The sequence below is a fragment of the Triplophysa dalaica genome, chromosome 19 (genome assembly GCF_015846415.1).
Source record: "Triplophysa dalaica isolate WHDGS20190420 chromosome 19, ASM1584641v1, whole genome shotgun sequence".
NCBI classification, from domain to species: Eukaryota; Metazoa; Chordata; class Actinopteri; order Cypriniformes; family Nemacheilidae; genus Triplophysa; species Triplophysa dalaica.
Window position 1 is genome coordinate 2066165 of NC_079560.1, and position 25352 is coordinate 2091516.

At 39.1% G+C, this 25352-nt stretch overlaps 2 protein-coding genes across 3 annotated transcripts in view; one reads left to right on the plus strand and one right to left on the minus strand.

Annotated features, from left to right (window-relative positions):
- Nucleotides 1–590: 590 nt before the first annotated feature.
- psmd5 (proteasome 26S subunit, non-ATPase 5) lies at nucleotides 591–4242 on the minus strand. The gene is made up of 10 exons (XM_056731352.1): nucleotides 4036–4242; nucleotides 3496–3640; nucleotides 3299–3412; nucleotides 3042–3170; nucleotides 2839–2948; nucleotides 2610–2752; nucleotides 2012–2203; nucleotides 1556–1665; nucleotides 1327–1467; nucleotides 591–1085 (listed from the first exon to the last, which is right to left on the minus strand). The coding sequence occupies exons 1-10, from the start codon at nucleotides 4206–4208 to the stop codon at nucleotides 828–830; spliced, it is 1515 nt and encodes a 504-aa protein (XP_056587330.1). The 5' UTR covers nucleotides 4209–4242; the 3' UTR covers nucleotides 591–827.
- Nucleotides 4243–21679: 17437 nt separating this feature from the next.
- Nucleotides 21680–25352, plus strand: part of col27a1a (collagen, type XXVII, alpha 1a) — a 42375-nt gene continuing 38702 nt past the window's right edge. For both annotated transcript variants that reach the window (XM_056731763.1, XM_056731764.1), the window contains exon 1: nucleotides 21680–22043. In XM_056731763.1, the coding sequence (XP_056587741.1) occupies nucleotides 21991–22043 (53 nt within the window). In that variant the 5' untranslated portion in view covers nucleotides 21680–21990. The remainder of the gene's footprint in view (nucleotides 22044–25352) is intronic.

Below are 25352 nucleotides of genomic sequence, written 5' to 3' on the forward strand. Positions count from 1 at the left end.
CGGAGAAGAGAATTCTGAGAATTGTTTCTAAACACAGATATTAGAAATGTACTGCCGAACCACATTACAAAGACTCAGAACACATATTTTAATGTCACTTTACTCAGACACATGAGAAGTGATGTCATAAACGAACATTTCAGTCACTTTTCTAAACATTTTAATCAGCTTATACTGCAAAAACTGACTTTCTTACTACAATTAGTGTCTTTGTCTTGTTTTGCAGTACAAATATCTAAACATTCTTGAATCAGAATACAATTACTTGACAAGAAATGTAACCTAAGATATTTGGTATTGTTTAATGACAAATAATATAAGAATTAAGTAAGTTTATGGTAAAAATAAGCAAATCAAATCTGGGTGAGAAAAAGACCCCAGCACAAATTTTTGCAATAAACTTCTTACATTCTTTTTCTAAAAACAAGAAAAAAAATTCAATTTTTTGCAGTGTGGTGTGTGGTATAAAAATAACTTTTTTAAAATACTGGCATTGTTTACTCACTCTCTGTGAAACGCAAAAGAAGATGAATATGGAAATGGAGGGTGTTTAATGTAGTCCTTGAATAACAACAGAAATTTAATGCAAATCAACACCCACAATATCCTTATTTATTCATTTATGGCACAACGAGATACAAGCAAAACCAAATTCAACTCAGTTTATATAGTGAAAGTACAAATAGATGTGTGTGTATATAAGTGCTGTAAATTAATATTATTCTAGAAAGAATTATCTAAAGAGCATTTGGTCACATTTTATCTGCACCGAAGACATTAGAAAAACTGGAAGTATAGAAAAAATATTGTGATAGAAAGTGTGTGACTCAGTCTGCCCCCTCTGTGCAGACAGTAGACATGGCGTGGACGTAATACGGCCCTTCTTTCACGTAAATCCTCAGCTTTAAGTAATTCTGTGCTCCGAAGATCTCCTGAGTGCTCGAGGAGCTCAAGATCGACGTCACAAGTGCGAATTTACAATCTTTGACTTCTTTTCCCTTTCCCACAGAGCGATCCATCACCCACTCCACGAATCCGGGCGTGTCCATCATGAGCCGCTGTCCCCACGGCTGGCAGCCGATGGCCTGAAAAACAAAACACAGCGGTTTAAGGAAAATATTAAAATCGATGAAAAGCGATGAAAGATTGTATAAGACTGTTTGATGTCCTATAAACACACTACAACTTTCAAACTCCACTTGAAATCTAAAAGTAAATGAATGATGAAACAGCCTCGGGTTCACACACTCATCATGATAACATACTATATTGTTAAACGTGTGTACTGGAAAGTGTCTTGATGTTTATTGCACACACACCACTTACAGTAAAGATCTTTAGGGCTCTGCAGTGGAGCTCAGGGAACGGCTGTGTGCTTACGTTCCGTATCATCGCCATCGGCTGAGAGCTCAGACCTGTAAACCAAGACTCTGTCAACAGCAGAAGATCATCCGTCTGCTGTTCCACCTGCAGAAATCCACAGCACAGACATTTAGAAAAATAAAAGAAACATGTTCGTCTGGTAAAGAGGAAGAATGGACAAACACACACTTACAGGTAATGTGAACAGGTGGGCTAGAGTATCCAGACATCTCACTCGGAGCTCAGTGGCTTCATCACGGACAAATTTACTGATTCTCTTTAACACAGAAACAAATTTCTCACCTGCAATTTTAAATCAAGAAAATATTTTTATTCAATACACCCATAAGAACCCAATCAAAATATCACTAATGTACATTTTGGAAGATTTTCAATTACACCATGTTTAGAATAATCTTTCTGTTTTATGATCGTACACATTTTTCATTTTCTATTTCTATATAATTGGAATGATGGTCTGTTTGTGTGTTTTCTGCATAGCTGCTTTGAAAGTGTTGAATTTAAAAGGTGTCATAGAAATAAACATGACCTTAAAGACATCTTAAACGCTAGGACAAGGGATTCATCTCTGCAAACAGATATAAAACATGCACGGGTACTTTTTAAACGGCTCCACCCACACAGTTACCTGTTTTATGCAGGACTTGTTTACCCTCCACAGTTTTTCCCAGTTCTCCTAGGGTATCCACGGCGATAGGGGTCAATGTGGGATCGAGCTTAATTGCCATTGAGAAGACCACCTCGAGGAAAACCGGGTACTTCTCACACACCTGCTGAGGGCTGTCCACGATCACAAGATTGCCAAAGAACTTCACCAGTGCTGAACAAACACACACACACGTGTTACCATGACTGAAAGCTTCTTAAAGTGATATTTCATTATTTACTCACTCTCTTGTCATTTTAAACCTATATGACTTTCTTCCGCAGAACACAAAAGAAGATATTTTGAAGAAAGTTGGTAATGAGTGCCAGTTAACAACATTTTTCAAAATATCTTCTTTTGTGTACTGCGGAAGAAAGAAAGTCATACAAGTTTGAAATGACATGAGAGTGACCCAATGATGATTTTTGGTGAACTATCACTTTAAAGAGATCATGGAAACAGGACCATTATTTATGAAAGCAAAAAATAAAAAGCTAAAAAAATGATACAGATCCTAGAACTCCCTACAGTAAAAAAAAGGAAGTTGAGCAATAGTGTCTTTGCAGAGAGAGAGCCACACCTGGCAGGTAAAGGCTGGAGAGGGGGTCGGACTCTGCCGCGATGATCATGTTTGAGATTTTATCCATGATGCCTTGCTGTGCCAGATACTGACGGCCATGCTGGCTTTCAGCTAGAAGGGTGATCATCTCCATCGCAGTTGCTCTGAAGAAAAAAATGTTTTTTCAATTGACGTATTTATGGCTATTCTGTATGTAAAATTGACAAAAGTATGTGCATGAGGTCAATACCTGACCAAAACATCATCTCCAGTCAGTTCCTCAAGCATCTGAGAGATTAAACCGCTGTTGACACAGTAACCAAGAGATACAGGAGACACCGCTGACACCTTCACTATCAACTGTATATACACAGAACAAATACACAGAGCATTACCTTCAAAGATCTAATCTGTAAATCTGACTGCTCTTCATCTCTAGATGAAATAACATACCTCGTACACTCTGTACCTGATGATGTCACTGGTACTCATCACATCCTTCAGTTTGTTCAGCAAATCGGAGCGGAACAGAGCATCAAGCCCCACCTTTGTGTTGCTGAGCATACGGAGGGCAGCTATCGCCTAATGGAGAGAAATTTCAAATAATATATTATTTAAAAGTATTCTATTAAAAGTATTCTCATACTTTTAAGAGTAATTGGTGAGATCATTGAAGTTTTTCTGTATCATCACGAGACGCGTCTCAGCACCTTTTCAGCCACGGCGATGCGCTCTATACTGATGCACTGAATCACATCACGCAGGATTTCTGAGCTGTTCAGCATCTGAGTCGCTCCGTCCGCATGACCAATAACACGGCCGATCTATGAACAAAACAGAGGAGTGAGATAGATGAAGAGGGGGGAGAGAGAGAGAGAGAGAGAGAGAGAGAGAGAGATCCACTGACCTGTGTGAGGGTGAGAATTTTGACAGAATCATCCGGATGGTTGAGTCCGCTGTGAAGCGCAGTCTTGTAGTTCTGTGCCAGCTGCACGGGTTCTAATGCCTGAAGAACGTGACCCAGGATTTCCACGCACACCTCTATCTGCTCTCTACATAGAAAAACGAACATCAATGTAATTGAAACCTGTTTGCTCTTCTTAGACCGTTAAATCGTTTTTTTTAGAAGGTCTCTGCTGGTTTAAGATGGTCTTCCTGTCTAGACAAGCTGGTGCTCCGTCAGTCTAGACTGCGAGATCATCCTAAACCAGTTTACACCTGCAAAACCAGTTTAGGCAGGGATGTATTATTTGGTAGAGTTAATGATCTCCATCCAAAATGAAGTCCTATAAAGTAAATTACAGTCTAAGGACTAATAAAAAATTAACAAATACACAGAAAGCAACACTAAATAAAATATTAAGGAAATTATATAACACTTAAACATTACAAGCTGAGAGTAGGGTGTATTTATTGTGTCACTTGACTCAGCAATATCAACACTCACTTGTCATTGGTGCTCAGAAGGCCGAATAAAACCTCCAGTCGCGGCCCGGACAACGTCTCTCTGAGGCCGCTCGCGGGTGTAGCAAACACGGCCGTCCGGAGAGTCTTAAGCTCCTCGATCGGCTCTTCGGACTCGCGGATTTCATTCAGCAGTCTCTCGATAGGCGCCGCCATCTTGCGCTATTGTTTGGATCACGTGACCACGGGGATCTGGTCACACGAGGCGACGGTTGAATGATACGCAGAAAAAGGAGCGAGATTTATGCGCTGTTATTAAAAAAAGAAATACACACATAAAGTTTCCAAATGCATCCATTAGGTTTTTAAATGTAAGTATCCCAGAAAAAAAATGTATATTATATTTCAGGAGTCAAGCGATCATTTCCAGGTGAGCTATAAACAGGTGATTTTTTAGAGATGTTTGTCACCCCTCCTTAAACAACAACACTACTTATGGTTTCCATTCGAAATAACATTAAAACTATTAAAAAAATGTGTTTTAGCAAATGTCTTATTTCAGTAGTTTCCCATCGTATTCATTTTTCAGCAAAATGTTAATTTCATTAAAATGGTTTGGCTTTTAGAACGTAAAAAAATATTTTGAATATATCAAAGAGTCTTGCTGTATATGTGCGTGTTCGCTTTGGTTTTATGGTGTTTTTATCACTTTGTAAGCTTGAAAGTATAGGTATTGCAATTCCTCTTTCAGCCACTAGATGTCGTTATTGGGTCTTGTTTTCTTCCCTTCATTAATTCGTTATCATTTATCAGTAATAGCACTTATTGCCTTCGATACTCAGTCAGTTTGTTTCTTTATAAAAGATCTGTGATAGTACAGTTGATGTGACATCAGATAATAATAGTATATTATAACTTCACAGTATACGGCAGACATGCCGGTGTCTGTGGGGTGTGTGTGATTCCTCATGTTGGTGTGCAGTTGTGCGTATCAGTGTTTGTGGAGTCTGCAGGTGTGTGTATAGCTGGTTATTCAGCAGTAATCCCTGTTCTGCTGTAGGAAGCGGCGGTGGATGTTTATCGGATTATTCCATACGGATGCTTGTCCGCAGTCTTATTATGTGTGTGTTTCTCTTCATTCTCAAAGCCAGTTTAGGAAGTTTGCACTGTTTTGATAAATAGGAATTTGCCGTAATTCATATGTAGTTGTGTTTGTGTGTTTAGTGTGGCTTTGTCTCACTCAAATGAAAGATAACTACAATTCTACTAACCTATACATAGTTTGTCTGTCTGCTCATCCAAACGGAACTGATGGTTTTATGTGCACAGAATGTGTGTGTACAGAACACAAGTTGTCTGAATGCAACTTTTCCTCTTGCATTAATTATGGGTGGGATTCTGTTTACACACAACTTTGTTTGTGGAAGAAATCTGAATGACCCGTTCAAGAGTGTTTTGTTGTTTCTTCGTTTTTCTAGTCTATTCTGTGTGAGTTCTTGTAGAAATCTGAATTTTCCTAATTGAACCAAACCATTTTTTGCACATCACATCAACTAATCAGAACTCTCACACACATATGTACCCTAAATTTCTGTGTGTGCGTGCATGTGTGTGTATGTGTTTGTAAGCATCTGAGCAAGTCGTCAATAGCCTCCCTGTTCCTTTGAGGTAAAATGAGATTCCTCACTCATACACATACACGTATACACAAACACACACTAGTTTAACCTCAATCCAGGAGCAAAAATAAAGCACCAAAGACCCACCTTCATTTCTGAAAGACATTACAGTCCCGGTGCTTTAACACACACGCACACACACACACACACAAACACACTCACATGTAAAAGAAGATAGAACTGAAATGGTTGGCATTTTTCATGTCTCATTTCTTTTGGATTACAGCTAAACTGTGATTTAAGTGTACAGTTAACAGTCATTACCATAATAACACAATAAGTGTTTGTGAGTTTGTATTATAGCTGACAATTTATGGGTAGCATATGATTTGGTTAGGAACACTGGACGTACAAACACACTTGGAAGCTTTCTAACCCTAAAAACAATTGGATATAAATACAGTACCAGTACCATACAGTAATAGTTTATTAATAATAATAATGGAGTTCTCAGGTATGTTCTTAGATCATTTTTACTTGGAAGAATTTGACATTTTTGGATTGTAGATTTTTGCCAATCTGAGATTTTTTCTGACCTCTAACGGAGACATGTGAAACTTCTCAAGTTGTTTTCTCTGGAGACATTAGGAAGGTAAATATGTTTAAGGAACACAAATTAGATTTGATTAACATTTTTCTGGGATGTCTTGATTTGAAAAGTGGCGTACACCTCATCTTACATTTCCTTAATGTCATAGTCACCGATTGTGAACCTCTAAACCGTGTGTGTGTATTTGTGTTTTGGGTGGACACTTTCCTCCCCCTGGACTGATGGTTATTTGGGGCACCTGACTGAGGCGCACTGTGTCGCTGCTGTTAAACTGTATTTACGTTTCTCTGGTTTGCTCGTTTTATTTGTATAGTCAGCTTTATTTGTGGAATTTTGTTTGGCTGCGTTTTTGTGTTGTGTTTTGGCAATGTTATGTTTACTCGATTTGTCTCCATTCGCGGTGCAGAGAAAGACTCAGCTCTTCCGTTTAAAACACAGTTTTCAACATTAGTAAACCAGCAGAGTTTATGAATGTTAAATTGACTGTTGAATTAAGATCATCACAGATTATGGAGCAATTATCAGAGAGAAAATATAAAACTGCATGAGAGAGAGAAACCTTGGCAGAAGAATACAATGTATCATTCGATGGATACAAATTCTGTCATTTTAGCTCACCCTCATGTAATGTCAAATATGTTTGTTGTTATCTCTTTCGTTTTTAACAAAAGCAATAAGATAAATATTCTAGTTACGCTTGTCAAAACAATTAATGTAGATGGTGACCACTGTAACTAGTGCACCTTGTGAACTTTTGTGAAAGATGCACATTTCCATAGTCTCTCTATATATTCTGTATCCTGACTTGACATTTTGTTAATTTATCCAAGTGGGCACAAAGGGAAACAAATGATGAAATAATAATTTTTGCATGACAATTGCATGACTGAAGAAGGTCAACGGAGACTTTTCCTGTGGAAATGTACAGTACAGCAAGAGGTGTGAGTTTTATTTTGACAAACTGTGTGTTCTGACTCGTCCCTGACCACAGACACATTGGACACACACGACTGTGATGGAGCTTGACGTCAGATCCAAAATGAAATAGACAATTCTAATAACAGAGGTATATGCAACATTTTCATGGATTTCATTTAGCATGGATGCAGTGAGAAACTTGGTTAGATTGTTATGTATAAATAGTCTTATGAATTTGTTATATCTTTGCGTCTTACAACAGATGCCCGTATCTTCAAACAGACCTCATACACAGACCAGCCTCTTGGATGCAAAAGTAAACATCCACACACACCCATCAAAGACTTTGTCACGTTTTAGACACATTTCTCATTAATAGAGGAAAGATCAAGTCATAAAACCTTCTCTGTCCCTCCACACACACACAGTTATGTTAGGAGGAACAGTGGCACTTTCTCTCTACTCTCTCTCACTAACTCGTTTCCATTTGCTAAACCATACACACACATACACTTAAATGAAGTGAATGAGAAACACACTTTAGTACCTCACGTGTGTTTTGGGTCATGAAGAGGTATGCCAGTGTACACTGCGATAGATCTCCACTTAAAAAGGGTCATTCAGTTTACTCAAAAGAGCTTTTTTCTTGAACACAACCCTACCCACAACTCTGCAATCCCATGTAGAATCTAAAATATCCATCAATGCATGCACTTGCTGTTGGGCTGTGCCGTCTACATAGTCAGCTGCCTTCTAAGGGAGCATCCTAGGTGACACAGACAAAAGAGTATTAGGAGGTGTGATAGCTTGATACCTTGAAAATACTTTTTGATGGACCAGGGTAGAATATTCTGTAAGTCCCTGTTGATCATCCATCGAGATACCATCAGCATCTCTCTCTCTCTCTCTGCTGTGGCTGCACTCTGTCATTAGGGTTTTAAAGGGAAACGTGCGGTTGCTGCCGTAGCGATGGTCATCTGGAGGCGGGGATGAGCGGTCAGTAATATAGCAGGAGAACAGTGCAGACATGCGTATATATAAACATAATTACTATATACGCACCCAGCAAAATATATATCTCACAGCCTACAATTACGCCTCTCTCATCCCTCTCTCTCTCTCTCTCTCTCTCAGCAGCTGTTAGAAGTTAACATGAGCAGTATTTTGGGTTTGGTTTAGGTTTGATTTAATTTATGAACGCTGGTTCTGTATTTGTGTATTTGTGGGTGGATGGAACGCGCTTTTCTGAGTAACACCTGACACGGCGCACAGACCACAGATAAAAATACAGTAGACAAAAGGTACCAAAAAGTACCATGAAATTACCATGGTTTTTTTTGTAAAAAACTTCATATACCGTGGTAGTGTCATGTTATTTAAACAAGTATCATGTTAATATCATTTTTCAATCTACCATGCCGGTTCCGTGTTTTTGGATTCTTATCATGTTGATACTGAAAAGAAGACCATGTTTTTTGTAACTTGGTAATACCATTTTATGTAAATGTGTGTTCATGTATCCTGTTTTTGTGTGTATCATCTCAGTTGCAGTAACAGGTGTGAACCCGAGGGAGCAGCAACAGCCAGTCATCTCATTCACAATGAAGTTTGTTACCTGATCAGTTGTGCTTTTGTTAAGAAGTGTCCGTGTCTTTTTTCATACAGACAGAGAAGGAACAAATTATAGCAAAATTACATGTTTTCTTCTGTGCCACAAGATTTTGTAGACTGTTACTGTAAAATGAATGAGGTATCTGTGGCTGCTGTTCCACAAAGAGAGAGGAAGAGATACAAAATGCGACAGAGAAACAGAAGCAAAGAGAGAGAGCAAGAGGATATCAGGTATATGTAAAGATTAGCACATCCAAAAACAACAATTATGTTGTATACCTTCATGTACTTCAAACAACATTCATTCCAGGTTTTAGAAGACAGAAAAATCATTCCAGTATGAAAACAGTATAAGATTTGCTGTACTTGTAAAAAGGCAAAAAATTTAATATGACGTGTCCAAACCGGGCAAATTTAAATTTGTGATGCTTTAAAATTGAAATGCTACATCTTTTATTTCTAAAAGATGTATTTAAGTGTATGTGTGTGTGTGTGTCTGTTTGTGTGTTTGAGAGAAAGAGCAAGAGAGAGAGAGACGGAGCGAGAGAGAGAGAGAGACGGAGGGAGAGAAAGAGAGAGAGTGAGAGAGAGAGAGAGAGAGAGAGAGGGGAAGCTTTACAGCCTGTTTTGAGACTTCATCATTATCTTTTATATGAGATGTGTGTGTTTTTGTGTGCATGTGTGTGTGCGTGTTTGCTCCATTCACATTCCACTAAATAATGTCAATCATTCTTTTCTCTTATTGACTCTTCGCACATCCACTCACTTCATCTCTCCTCTCTAATCCTGTCTGTCTGTCTGTCTGTCTGTCTGTATATGCAGGTATGTCTGTCTTTCTCTCCCTCTCTCTGTATGCTTGCCTTACTCTTGTTCTCTGTCTCTTTCTTTGTCTGTCTGTCTCAGCCCATCTGAGTCTGTACTTAAGAGATTTCAGAGGAGCAGATAATGGTTTGCTGTTTCTTTTTACAGACTGCAAGAGCCACAAAAACAGCACACAGCAGTTACAGATCCACAGGAAACAGGATTAAGAGGAATGTCAGGAACAAAACAGCGATAGACAGTCAGATAGTGACAATACAACAAGAGTGCAATTTAAATGTCAAAACAAATGAAGATATATATATACTGTATATATACACTGAGGATCACTGTAACAATGAGCATGAATCTTTCAAACCAAAATCACCAGATCACAATCTAAACACAGTGCTAACACAAACACACACACATTGACCTATAGCCGTCTAAACAGGGAAATGCCACAGACTTCTATTTTGTTTTAAGATAACGCTCATTAAAATGAATCTGGATTAACTCTACCCACACATTTTTTTAGAATAAAACAATACAACGGCAAGATTTAGGGGTAAACGGAAGTTAGTGGCTAAAGCTGAAGTACAACACGTGGAGAACAGAGATGAATTATATTGTTAGATTTGAAGAAACCTCTTTGGTTTGTAACTGTAACGTGTAACGGATCCCACACTTTCTGTGTTAAAGAAGAATGATAGCTGATGCGTTCTGTTACTTTTCAAAGTGATCAGTCTTCTGATGTTCATGTGTCGAATGATTAACCAGGTGATAAGATCTCATCCGGACCCCATGCAGGTCTGGAGATCTTTCCACTTATGCCAGTAAACCAGCCACTACAACACTTTACAATCTTTTCAAGAAATAAAAGGTTTTATTCTGACCTTTATAGCATTTCTGTCACAGAGAATATCCAAGTTAGACGCGCACAAACTTTGATAATTACACAGTGTTTGTCTTTCAGACGTTTATAGTTGAATTTTGTGCGCTAGTGTTATATTTTCTGCAAGCACATGGGCACAATGAGCATTTCTTTTTGCTTATAACATTCCTTAGTTTATTTGAATATACAGCCACTGAAAGAATTTCATAAGACCATTTTAATTTTTTTCCGTTTTTCTAAATGTACTTATTTTAGGCCTGGTTTCACAGACAAGGCTTAAGGCTTGTCGCAGACTAAAATGAATGTGTGACCTGTCTTAACTTGACGAGAAATATATCAGTGCCATTGTTTTGTCTCCAGATGCACACCAGTAATGTATTCTTCTAAGGAATTTTTATAAAAGCAACATAAATAATAATCCTGGCTTAAGGTGTGTCTGTGAAATCAGGCCATAGTGCTTGAGTCAAATGATCGTTTTTGTTTCATTCTGTGAACTACTAACAATATTTCTCACAAATTTAAAATGAGGATATTTTTTCTGTTTATAATTATTTGCAGAAATGAAAACATGAGAAACAGGTGAAAGAATCAAAATAGATGCTCTGCAACAGATAAAGGTCATATTCAATTTTAAATGTAATATTTCTACATGTAATTAGGAATACGTTTTTTTATGTTAAAACTTTTGTCCGAGTTTTAATGTGTCTTGCTGTCAGTCTTTCACATTGCTGTTGGATGACTTTGTCACTCCTGAGGTTTGATTTGGCTGAAATTCAACAGTCACTGGACTGGAGTGAACACAATAAATCTAGAAATGATGATTAAATGAACATTTGGAATGAACTTATTTCCGTGCCAATATGTGTACAAATTTAATATTTGCATCCCTGCTGTGTGCTTTATTTGTGCCCAGAATGTAGGAGGATGGCACAGATTCCTGGCATGAGAGATTTCAGCAAACCACAAGAAAACATACACAGCATACAAACAAACAAACACACACACACGGCCGTGCAGAGACAGACGGGAAAGACGTAGGTAACTTGCTCCTTATACCTGTGAATGTGTTGATGTGTCTGTTCGTTTTTTGCCAGGGGGATGTGAATTAAGGAATGAAGTGTGTGTGTGTTGCTGTAGAGACCTTAGGTACTTAATTTCCTGAGTAAATGTATGGAATGAGTAAACATTCGCTTCAGCTACATACTTTACTGCCACAAGAGAAAGAGGTTTTTACCAAACTTAATGCCGCCTTTCAGTTCCATGTGCAAAATCTGCGTCTGTTTCCTGCCTCGCTCCACATATATAAGAAATAAGTATTACATATGAAGAGTTTGGTTCCAAAATAAGATAAAATAGGTTTTTATTATGCATTCCAATCTATAATCAAACTGCAGTTGGTTTGTTTTGATTTAAGCCATAATAACTCGACAAAAATACAGCTAACACGATAAAAACATGACAGGAACCATATTCTTCATATAAACTATTGGAATATGCACATTTGACAGTCTCAATGCATTGTGCAGCTGCCTGAAAACATCCTAAATGTAGGCCTCCTCGCGCAGCTCCGCACGGGGCCCTACATCTTACATTTGAAGTAGTCCTTAAGTTTGATTTGAAAAGTTACACTAATTGAAATGGATCACTTAAAGCTATATTTGAGCAGTTTGCAGTCCTGTGGCTCAGGAATTTATAGAGCGTTACAAATCCTTCACTTGCCCAGTTTCATTTTGGTCACTTTCATTTTGCTGCCCTGGACGTTCGCTGAGCAAGATTTGGAACAGAGCTAACGCGTGTGATTTTACACATGTTATTATTTCTTTATTTAAACTCATAAAGGGGACTCAACAACGCTGAATTTGACTCGTCATGCCAGTGCACTTTTTTTATTGAAGTCTTCTGCGCCTCTTACATAAGAGGCAATGAAACAGCGCGCTAGTGTGCCAACAGCATAATCACCTAATCTCTGCATGGCCCCACCTTACACACACTCACGCGTTCTTACTCCTGACATCATAAAAGACGTCCTGTGTGCTGAGAGGGGGAAATTAAATGTTTATTCCCGATCCCTCAGGACTGAAGAGAGAGAGCGTGTGGATGTGATGGATCGAGAGAGAGAGAGGATACTCCATCTCTTTTTACTCTCACTCATTTATTAGTGGTGTGCTGTAAGGTTAGATGGGTGATTATGGATGTGTGCATGCGTGTGTGTGCATGTATAGAATATAGAAGGCATGGTTTAAAGGCAAATCTACTAATTTCCTGCTGCCACAAGACACATGAAGGGAAACAGTTAAGACCTTCAAAAACACACACACACAAACACACACACACGTTCTTCAGAATCACTGTGTAACCCTTTAGCCGTCACGTGCAAGTTCATGGAAACATACAAGTATTGATATCACTTTTACACATTTACCATTTCAAACCAAAGTTCTGATTAATTGCTAATTTTGCAAAACCTTTCATAAACACATCATCCTAATCATATTTGACCTCAAACACCATTAAAGGACCATTTTGGTCATGCGTGTCTTTTTTTTTACACGTTCCGCATTTCATCTGAACATCTGAAGAGTGTGCACAGAAATATCTTTTTGAATAGCCGTCCATTGTACTGGCTTGAAAAGGGATGAAATTGCATATTCACACATTTCCATACAACATTACACTTGTGGTGCAGATTGGTAAACGGTGGGTGTGTTTCGAGAGACCGAGTGAGACAAAGGCGAGGTTGTGGGGATTTGGGATCATAATGACGAAAGTAAATATTTGTTTAGTTTTTATTGAAAGAATGAACAGAGTCGTACACTGTCGGCTTGACAGGAATCTAGGAAGCAGGAGGACGAGGCGGGAAACGAGAAGAGGAAGAAGTGAGCGTGAGACAGGAGAGGTATTCTATGACACCTGGATATTGAATGTTACATTAATGATGAATATGGGATGAAGCCCTCTAGTGGTGTGTTGTGTTATTGCATTTCACAGCTCGCTCTGTCTTACACTGGAACTCTGTTGTGTATTCTGCTGTTTGCACAGAAAATGTTTGCTGGGTGTCTTAATGAATATTCAGAAACATGTCTTGATATTTCCAAACCGGGACAGAAACCAGATGTGGAAATAAGCACGGCAGCTCTTTGCGTGATACCATGATGCCTAAATACTGCTCAGTACTGTATAGTGCATCATTTTTATTTTAGTTTGATTTGATTTTACATGTTCAATCAGGGATTAACGTTCATTTATCAACTCAGAAATAATCGCATACGATGTTATACAAGGTGAGGTATGTGGGAGCATTTACCATTTTGATCCTTGAACTTACATCTCCACACAGTATAAAAAGTACATGCTGCATGCTTCCATACTTAAAATAGTATGCAGTGATTTCTAGGTTTCTTTTTTTGTATGTGTACTGTAAATTGAGAGATGAGCGTGAGAGGACTTCATAAAGCTACATTACACTTTCCCAGCATGCCTGTGGCCGTTTTACAGCAGCTAGTAAATAAACATATAGACATTTAAGGCATGTGAAGATCTATAAATGAAAGACTGCACACAGCCCTGTCTGTTCACACTCTCAACATTAAGTGTTTAAAACTTTATCATCTCCTGCTCATGAAGGCTACCAAACAAGGAGTTTGTTTTACAGGATATCAAATCTGGTCTTTAAAATAGACTTCATAGTTTACACCAAACATCAGGTCTGTAATTCAACGACAATAAAACCAAGGCTGCATGAGTCTAGCATTGACATCTTACATGCACAGTTGTATGAGAGAAGAGTATGAAGTATTTCTCATAGTGAATTTAGTCGTATTGTGTTAAGTGAACAAGTTTCAGGGAGTGAAACGTGACTTGACTCTATATCCTACCACATGAATGATACAGGATTACTGAACGCTACAGATATTATGTTCTGAATCAGTTATGCAAAAGGAGGCAGAGAATCAACATCACGGCGACACATTTTGTTAGGGCATACGTCTCTTTAGAATCTACGAGATATACTCAGACTCTGGATTGAATATGAATTTTGTTGCATGTGTGAGTTCTGCAGATGGAATTTCACAACATACGAGTTGATCCTATCCACGCTTGCGGTCAAGGGAAAGCAAACATAAACACGAAACACTCACATAGATCTACACACGCACTTATCTGTGCACATTTTGCCCCTTAAAGGGGTCATATGGCGCGAATACGTGTTTTTTGTGTCTATAAGTTTCCCATGCATTAGACATGTAAAATTGCAAAAAAGTGTCTAAACAAAAGATGCATTCTATCTAAATGCGAATGCTCACCCAGACCTGCCTGTAACGCCTCGTGTAACCCCCACACCCCCACAAATATACGTCAGTTCGTGGTATGATTTTAATTGCAGTATTCGACCAATCACTAAGCACTGGGTAACTGGCCAATCATAGCACACCTCGCTTTTCAGAGCCATGAGCTTTGTAAAAAATTCACATGTTTCAGAGAGGCGGGGCAAAGAGGAGACACAAACATGTACTGTGTGTGGAAAATACAGCGTTTTTTTTACCTTAAATCATGTATACACATTACATTACATCTAAACAATCGATAATATTTGTTTGAGCCGTGTCATATGACCCCTTTAAATAAGTCAGAAAAAGTAAGAGACCATTCAATATTTTCATTTAATCATCATTTCTAGATGTATCTTTCCTGTTATTTTCACCTGTTTCTCCAGTATTTCTGCAAATAAATGTAGACGGAAACAATATTTTTATAATTAATTTGGTAGAAATATTGTTAGTAGTTCACGGAATGAAACAACAGTGATCATTTTACCGGAAAACATAATAAAAAAAGTAAATTCAAAAAAAGAAATGGTCCTCTGAAATGGTCTTTTAACTTTCTCCGCGACTATATATACTGTGTTGTGCACAGATCTTATTCGGTGACCGTAATCTGATTAACTTTATTTGCTCTCTAATTATGTCTCTGTCTCTTCGACACAGATCATCTTACTGGAACTCTGTCTGTTAAGTACTACTTTGTGTTTCTTGCAAAAAGACACACAAGGTTTTACACGCTGACAAGCACGAAAATTTTAAATGTGATCTTGTTCTAGATTAAACTGAAAAATAATGTTTGTGTGAACTCGCTCTGGAGTTGACATGTAGCAAACGTGTCATATGGCACTTCAATCGAACACATGAATTGTTTTCATATAATCCATAGTTTGCATAATGCTGTATGACAATCGTAAGTCTCGTGCTGTCAGATCACATTATAGGGAGGTTTGCATTTCTGCCTTCATCTCAAAATAAACAACCCTGCTTATACACATGTGTCTGTTCATGTAGGACATTTAAAAGGAAATTACATGCCTGCAGTCTGTGTTTAATGTACTGTATGTTCAGCTATTCTGGTGCTTTAAATCGTGTGTGTATGTGTGTGTGTGTGTGAGTGTGTAGGTTATTCTGGTGGTGTTATGAGAGTGTAGGTTGGTGATTATTGCTGTACACGCAACCGCACTTTGGTTTTGAGAACCACACTCGGAAATGCCTGTGGGTGTGTGTGTGCGTACATGCATGTGTGTATTTGAGTGTGTATGTGTGTGCTTTTGATGGTTGTAGGCGTGCTTACACATATAGATATGCCCATGCTGCCACCAGTATGTTGTTGGGTGGAGTGAACAATGTTTGTATGTGTGTGTGTTTTTAAGTGAAAGTGGATATGTGTGTTTTCGGACATGCCTATGTTGTGTGTGTGTCTGTGTTGTCTCATGTATCTGTCTTAAACACTTGTAGCCAAGACTCTGCTTTCTTAATGAAATTACAGGGATGTTTCACTCAAAATAAATATTCTTTCATCATGTTCTCATCCTCTTGTCAAAATGACTTTCTTCTGCAGAACACAAAAGAAGATTTTTTCTAGAATGTCGTCATTGACTTAAAGTGATAGTTCACCCCAAAAATGTAAATTCCGTCATTATTTACCCGCTTGTCATTTCATACCTGTATTAAAGTACTTACAATACTTTTCTCTGCAGAACACAAAATAAGATATTTTGAAAAAAGTCGGTAAGCGGTCAACGGCAGCACCCATTCACTTCTATTGTATGGACACAAAACCAATGCAAGTGAATGGGTTAAGGTCAACAACATTCTAAAAAATATCTTTAAGAAAAGTAAGAATGAAGAAAGTCTTACAGGTTTGGGATGACATGAGGGTAAATAAGTAATGACATTATTTTATTTTTTTGGGTGAACTATCACTTTAAAAATATCTTCTTTTGTGTTCCACAGAAGTTCTCCACTTATTTCTTGTGAAAGGGGTTTAATAGATTCATGAAATGCTTCCAAGCTTCATGTTCATTTTGGCTCTGATCGGAGTCATTTCCTACCTGTAGGAGGAGCTGCTTCTGAATCTACTGAATGAACTGTTTGTATTTGGTACAATGAGAAAGGCTGAAAGCATCTGGCAGGCTAATTGATGTAATTCAGACAGTTCTTATCCAAATGAACTGTGACCGATGTTGCGAAATACAAAACAGCCGATCAACAAAACATGCATGTCATCTTTTTTTTAAACATTAAATTCCAGGTCTCTTTATGTTCATATTTTAATGAAAGACAAAACCAAATGGACAAACTGAGATTTCCTGCAAAGTCATACCTGACTGCTCAAATAAAATGATATTTTCATTTTGAATCATGGTAAGATAAGGAGAGAGTTTTTAGCACTATTGTTTATACACTTGATCAGTAACTCTTAACCTAAATAATACCGCTTGCAGCTATACTGACTTTTATTTAATAAATAACTTAATTTACAAAAAATATAAATACATGCACACCACTTAAAGCCGTAAATTAGAAACTTACATTTGATTTTGTTATAACCAACATCTGGATAAACATTGGCTTTAATAAACTGAAGCGAGTGTGCAATAATATTTGTTTGAACTAATTTGTTTGCAACCCATGAAACAACTTTTGCACTATATGTGAAACAAAAATGAATGATACCTCGCTAATTTGTGCTCTTATTTGTATCATTTTACCTAAAAAGGCCACTTGAAGACAGGAGTTTTGAGATATGGGCTATTTTGACAGCCACCCAAACTCCGCTCACACACGCGGGAATGTTTTTATGTATCTTACATAAACACAGTAAAATTCATTTTTGGTACCCTGTCTTGTGTGGTTCACATGTATCATTACTTGATTGAATTTAGATGATTGAAAAACATAAAAAACCCACGCAAGACTCGTTTTAGCTTCATTATTTGGTCGTTTGCGGAGATGACTTTCCATCCATCTGCAGTTAGTCCAGAGTCTATCATGAGACTCCTAATGTTTTCTTTTCTTTCTTCGCAGCGAGGCCCGTAGATTGGCTCGGGCTGCGATGCGATTGGTTCAGGGCGTGGCACGGCAGACTTAGGGGCGTGTCCTGCTTAATGATGGTGTGTGTGCTCGTTGAGCGTTTGATCTGGTCTGACTGGGTTATTTGTGGAGTGTTGGGATCGTTTGGTTTGGACTGTAATTAAAGCTTTGGGTCAGCGTGAGCGTAATCAAAGCAGTCTGGGTGGTACACTATAGCACACACACACAAACACACACACACAGACGCACAAACTGGGCTGTAATTTTAGCGCATCTCTGAGATTGAAACGGAGAAGAAACTGAAGTGCGAGCACACTATTTAGAGGCTCTAAGTGAGTTACTTTTTAATCTGTATGTCTCAGAAAAGAGAAATACAGGAGATATACTATGCACGGGATAGGAATTTTGTGTATGCATAAAACACCTGAATGAATGTTATATCCCACAATGCATTGCACTCCGTCTGACCATTGTGATGTATTGTCCCTGGAGTACAGTTTTATGTGCATCTGTAAAACTTGTAACTCTGAGTCAGGTTTTTGTTTTTACGACATGTAATGTGTTTGAGCTGAAAAATAACATGGAAGTAGCGTAAACCAAACAAAGTTATTGAGAATGTAACAAAAACGGTTTTCTGTGGATTGTATGAATAATTAATTTATCAGTATTCAACTATAAAGTGGGGGGGCACGGTGGCTTAGTGGTTAGCACGTTCGCCTCACACCTCCAGGGTTGGGGGTTCGATTCCCGCTTCCGACTTGTGTGTGTGGAGTTTGCATGTCTCCCCGTGCCTCGGGGGTTTCCTCCGGGTACTCCGGTTTCCTCCCCTGGTCCAAAGACATGCATGGTAGGTTGATTGGCATCTCTGGAAAAAATTGTCCGTAGGGTGTGAGTGCGTGAGTGAGTGAATGAGTGAGTGTGTGTGCCCTGCGATGGGTTGGCACTACATCCAGGGTGTATCCTGCCTTGATGCCCGATGACTCCTGAGATAGGCGCAGGCTCCCCGTGACCCGAGGTAGTTCGGATAAGCGGTAGAAAATGGAATGGAATGGAACTATAAAGTGCCCAGACAGGTAGTCCATTACAAAAGTCATGGCAATGAGAATTTTAATCCTTCTCTGTTAAATATCATGTAAAGATCGGAATTGATTTATTTTTCAAAAAGCTCCTTACATCACCCATTTAAAGGGACAGTTCACCCAAAAATGAAAATTCTGTCTTGAATTACTCGCTCTCTAGTTGTTCCAAACCTGTTTATATTTATTTTGTTTAATTGAACAAAGAGGAAGATATTTAGAAGAATGCTTGTTATGAAACAGTTCTTGGACCCCATTGACTACCATAGTAGGATAATTGTATTCTAAAGAGACCTACATTCTTCAAAATATCTTCTTTTGTGTTCTAAAGAACAAATATTATTATAAAATATTTCCTACAATGGTAGTACATGGGGTCCAAGACATGAGGACAGAATTTTCATTTTTGGGTGAATTATCCCTTTAAAGTAAATGATCTGAGAGAATCATTCATTACCATTGACAGCAGACTATCATCTATCATGTTTGATATCAATATGCCCAGGTACATCGTCAAAACTTTTGTATCAATTGTAATTCAGAAATACAACCTTAACTGCTCCTTCATGTGATCAGAAATAATCATTTTGATATTTCTGACTTGAAGGCAGTATCTCCCTGTTGACCAAATATTGGCTAAAAACATTGTACAAAATGGGAACAAAACAGCAAAACATGTGAATTAATTTGCCCAAAAAATCTTTCTGAATTTATTCCACCATGTCACGTATCATTTACTTTATTCTGCAGAACACAAAAGAAGATTTTTTAATGAACGCTGAACTCCTTGACGTGTATGGACACGAAAGCAGAGAGACATTTCTGACCCTGGACGACAAAACCAGTCTTAAGTAGCTCAGGAATATTTATGGCGATAGCCAACAAAACACTGTATGGGCCAAAATGATCAATTTTTGTTTTGTCAAAAATCATTAGGATATTAAACAAAAATCATGTTACATGAAGATATTTTGTTAATATCCTTACCCGTAAGTACATCAAAACTTTATTTTTGTGAGTGGATGCAGAAAAATCTCAAACAAAATTGGCTGGAAACAAGTTTACACTTCACTCGCTGCTTCTGCTGCTCTTTGGGAATTACCCACTCAAGTTTGGTATCTATGTAAAGCTTAAAATTTCTGCTCTCTACTCTCCACAGCGTCAGAACAGCGTTAATCAGTAGAGAGCGTTAAAACAAACCGTGCACACTGGTTTAGTACTTTTAAAAAATATAGTAATGCTGCGGCATGGGAGTATTGTGAACCCAGCTTTGGATAATGTATGGTTGTTAAGGAAGTAGCCCGATGACCTTCGAACTGTGGTGATACACATTCTCTAGCGCTTGAGTTCTGGGAAAGAGCTTGGTGTGAGATGATGGATTAGTTCATACAGAGGATTAGCAGGAACAAATTTGTCAATTTTGTGGCACGGGTCTAACATTCTCTGCAGCAGAAATAACAGATGATTTGTTGGACTCAAAAGCAACACTCGTGTAATGACAGACGCACAGAAAAAGGGCCAAAACAGAGCTGCGCTTTCACGCACCATTTGAGTAAAATAATCTGTGTTTTTGTCTCGCATAAACACGGTCTTAAAATCACAGATTGTGTTTTTTCTGAAAGTGAGCGTGTGGATTTCTGCACTGTTAAGTGCTTTTACAGTAACACTTACCTGTGTCAACTGTGGTCAAGTTAATAGCTCTCTCTCTCTTTTTTAACATGTATGTGTGTTATGTTATGTATAAACGGGTATTTAAAGTCAGCCTAGGCCGTAACCTCAAGAACATCTCATCATATCTAAGGTAATAGTTTGTGTAAAAACAAGATTGTTTTGCCATTATTTCTAAAGTATTGTGTTGACTATGAGAAAGATTTTATAAAAAAACTTCTAAAACATATCTTCAGAAAAAAAGATTATAGGCAAAGCAAGTTTTTACATTTTGATAAAAGATCACAAAGACTTACATTACAGAAAAATGTGCTGTCAATTAACTAGTAGAAATATGAAATTGTGTGTGTGCATGGTGCCCTCAAGTAGAAATGTACGTATACACACTCCAGTTTACAGGGTGGGACGTGTGCTGGCCTGGATTTGGGTGTGTAGCCCATATTTAGATCAGAATCTGTGTCTTTACAGCAAGTAAAATGCTCTAAATTCACGCTGGTAAATATCCATGGAGAATTGTGGTGCATAAGCTCTGGTTAAGTGTCCAAAGTGCACATAATTAGAGGAAACGCTGTACACTGTAACTGTATTTCAGAACGATTTCTAATCAAAACAGGCCATAGAGAAACTCAGAGAAATGATTTTCTCATGTTCAGATGTTCGCTGTGATCAACAGGTGATTTTCCACGCGTAATTCACTTTGCACAGAGCTTGTTTCTGGGATCTGCTGGCACAAGGCAAGCCCTTTCACACTGAACTTATGTTCTCAACCCATTCTGAGTATTTATCAGAACCAAAAGAGTAACAGTTTCCCTTTGGGAAAATTATTCTCTATATAAAAGGTGATTTGGGGGTGAAAGAAAATTCCTTTGGGAATCGTTTACAAATAGTCTCAAGCAGTGAACAAAATTAGGCATAATTGCGTTACTTTAGCTTTAAAACTCACCCAGTGTTTAAAATGTGGAAGGCCTATCGGTAGCCTAACCTTGGATGCATCTGTGGAGGTGCCCCGGCCCGGTGCGCCCTCCCATATGGGGCGTTACGCGCGGCTGCCGGGCTCCGCCATGTAACCCGACACCCGCCGTGGCCGCAGCTGCTCTCCAAACTGCTATTTAAAAAAGGAAAAAGTATGAAACATCCACTCCTGACTCCTCAAACCCCCCAAGCACCCAACATCCAGCAGCCCCGGTGTAGCTTTTGCCAAGCCGGCTCATTCTAAATGCCTACGGCACCCGGGCAGGACCGGAGAGAATCGCCCGCGGATTATTCCCGTCGCGCCACGGGAGGGATTTATGGTGGTCTCGCGCAGCAGACCGGTGGGAGATCGCCTTCATTCCGCAACACAGTTTATCCGATGCACGAGACGACGGCTCGCGCTGTCGGTCAGCGACGCAGTCACGCAGAGATTAACGCATCCGGATTTTGAACGCCGGGACAAATGAATACAAATGAATTTGGCGACCCGAAGGAGAGACCGCAGAACCTCTCTTCTCGTAGCAAAGTAAGTTTCGTGTTTTTCTTAACCTGACGGGTTGCGCAGGTCGGGCACCCCCGATACCCGAGACAAAGAGCGCTTTGGTGACTGGATATTTGCGCAGGGCTCACTGGGTTGTGTGTGTTGGTGCCGGGTGAATGAGCGCTTGTTGTGGGCGCACCGCTGTACCTGTGTGTTGCTTGGCCGGAGTTCAGAACTGAACGAGAAGGCTCCAGGTGTGCCAGGAGAGATGTGCACAAGACAGCTCGACCTCGCTTTCATCATTGCGCACACATAGGAAACGCATCAGTGTAAATTTAGAACAAACCATTTTCGTTTTGCTGGCACGGTGCAGTTTGAAAGTGGCATGGGTCTTTGGATTTATTTTCGGCAAACGGGCACAGGACGCGTTCTTGCGTTTTAATGCATGGTCAAGGTACGCTTGCGTTGCGTTTTGCTGCTCTTTTATCGCGTGTCATGTAAAAATATGTCAAACTGTTCTACTTCTGAGCGTTGTTCCATTGGGTTCCATAAAGAGAACCTCCTGTGTGCCAGCCTGGTCCTTCAGACGCGCTAGTGGTAACTGTTGGTGACTGTTGCGCATTCATTAGAAACTCCTGCGCTCTTGGAAACATGAAATTCTTGGACGCGTCCGTTCAAAGGAGCCTCAGTGTGCGTGGACGTGTGTGTTTGCCACTGAACATCACAGTGCAAACCGCACAGTGACGCTAAATAAACAAAGGTTTCGTTCCTCGCAACCTCAGCTGCGGCACTGTGATGGTCGCGGTGCGAGAGGACGCGTCAGGAATGAATGAAAGAATGAATGAACTTGTTCAGGGCTCAGAAGCTGCTGGATGTAATAAAGTTTACTATGCTTGTTATTTTTGAGGCCAATTTGTATCTCTGCAGGGAGTTCTTGCTGTCTGCCAGGCCAATAAATATTATTGATATAATAATATTATAAATATGTTGACTCAATGAAGAGGCCAACGTTCACCAAATTAATTGTTAATTAACTAACTTTCCTTAAAAGTTCGTTAGAAATAATTAAAAATAAATTACTTAAAAAACATGAACCTGACATTTTTGCCTCTACATAACCACCTTTGTTTAAAGCATAAATTTGTGGGTTATTTACGTAGTTTTTTACCTACTTATCTTTATGTGGGTTGAAGTCCCATGAAGTCAAACTTTTTCCATCCCACTTGACTTTTAACCTAGAAAGTTACAAACTTCAGCTTTAAAAGTATTAAACGCTTCCTCTATAAAATATAGTCCCTCACATGTACGTGCGCATTGATACATACACAGTAGCCGCCGGTGAACAGGTGTTTCGTATTAAATCCGTTTTAGCGTTTTATTGCAGATTTGGTTATTTTTTTAAATAAATGATAACGGTTCCTCTAGTTTAAGGTTCTTGTGCGGTCTGGTTTGTTTGTTTTCTGACGTTGGTGATCGCTCGTTTTAAACTGTAAGTAACCGGAGACCCTGCGCTGCCTCGTCTGCCCACCAGGGTGCGCACTACATTACACCAATTATAGACCTGACAGAACAAATTTAGTACTTTCTCTGTGTGTGTGCTGTAGCCTATGTGATTTTACATAAATAATGATTTGCTTCTATCTTTTTTAAAATGATTGGTATCTTGCATATGCATACAAACATTCAAAGTCATCTAAGAGAGAGAGAGAGAGAGATAGAGAGAGAGAGAGAGAGAGAGAGAGTGGGAAGGGGCCATGTTCTTCCCCATCAATGTCCATCAGTGTGTGTCGAACGGAAGGAATTTTCCACCGCCCCAATACTAAATAGAGAGAGAGAGAACGGTTGTTGTATGCAAGGATTGGGTCTCTTTAGTCATCTGTGTACATAGTGTGTGAGTTTGCACTTTTGTATGTGGCTGTGTGTGGCGGCTGCCATTGAGAACATTCCACACTAAATGACTGTGCAGGTGCTGGAAAAGACCTGAGAGCTAAACACACACACACTTTTACTGCTGTCTAAATGAGGACATACCAGGGTCCGGTCTTGTTTGTATATACTATAGAGCTTATTATAATGACTGATGTAATGATGATTAATATCATGAGAAAGCTTCACTTACAAATCGTTTTTCCAGTTGGGAATGTTCCCAAAGGGAAGACTTGTTTAGCTCACTTTAGTAAACCGTAGAAAAAACATTCATATTTGCTTTTCATCTCATATGCTGTCACTTGAGTTTCTCTGTTTTGTGTTGTCAATGTATTTAAAAGCCTACACAAATCCTGCACACCCAAGAACGTGGAGACATTCGTCATTCATAAAACCGGACGCACTCCATCAGCTTCCAATGAAAGTGGAGCACACTTAGCTCAGTTAAACACATTCACTTCAGCATTAGATTGTCTTGGCTCTGTCTATACGGTTCTGAATGGTCTATCGCGCCATCCAGTGGTCACATATTCCTCAATAACTGCAGCACATCTGGAGATTTAAGTGATTGTCCAACCAAAAATAAAATCATTTATTCACCCTCATGTCATTCAAAACCTGTATATGACGCGTTCTCCTGTAAAACACAAAAGAGGATATTTTGAGGAATGTCTCAGTTGTTTTGCGTTCCCAAACTGGAAGTCAAGGAGTTCAATGTTGTTTGGTTGCCAACATTCTTTGTAATATTTACCGAGAATCATACAGGTTTGGAATTACATGAGGGTGAATAAATGATGAAAGAATTTCAATTTGGTTGATATCTGGCCGGTTATAATGCCACAAGACGATCAACTTATTTTTGCGATCTTACTGTATTTTATGCTTTGCACAACACACACACAAACATTCTCTCGCGTTGTGTTTACGAGACTCAAGAGATGCTTGACGCAGTCATGAGTCATCTCTCACACGTCTGTTTGCGGCGACTTAGTAACTCCGAGGTCAGGCTGGCCCATGTTTCTGGCATTCTGATTGGCTATCGCGTTCTGTGCTGAGACACCTCACTTCCTGACTCAGGTATGTGATCCTGAGGGAGTCTAGGAGCGTGTGTGTGTTTGTGTACATGGCATGTAGATGTGTGTGTGTGTGTGTGTTTCGGTCACCAACCAGGTAACGATTAAAACAGCTGTGAGACAAAGACACACAGACAAACATGTCTGCCTACACGGCGGGGGTCTGGATAACTCTGTCTACACTGCCAATCATAACTGAAATCCACTTCCTCTCCTATGTGCCTGTGAAATCTGAGGTTAGGGTTCAAAGTTCAACAGGGTCACTATGACAAAAAGTACCTCTTATGGTTTTCAGCGGTTCTGTCACACATACATTTGAACAGTTTTCACTGTGTTTGTAGTTGTGCTATCTATG

What these genes read in the sequence shown, in the direction of transcription:
- psmd5 (XM_056731352.1), bottom strand. Translation starts at nt 4,208, where the DNA reads ATGGCGGCGCCTATCGAGAGACTGCTGAATGAAATCCGCGAGTCCGAA. An exon ending in GCATCGCCGTGGCTGAAAAG is followed by an intron (nt 3,171 to 3,298) that starts GTGCTGAGACGC and finishes TCTCTCCATTAG; the next exon opens with GCGATAGCTGCCCTCCGTAT. An exon ending in CTCCAGCCTTTACCTGCCAG is followed by an intron (nt 2,204 to 2,609) that starts GTGTGGCTCTCT and finishes GTGTTTGTTCAG; the next exon opens with CACTGGTGAAGTTCTTTGGC.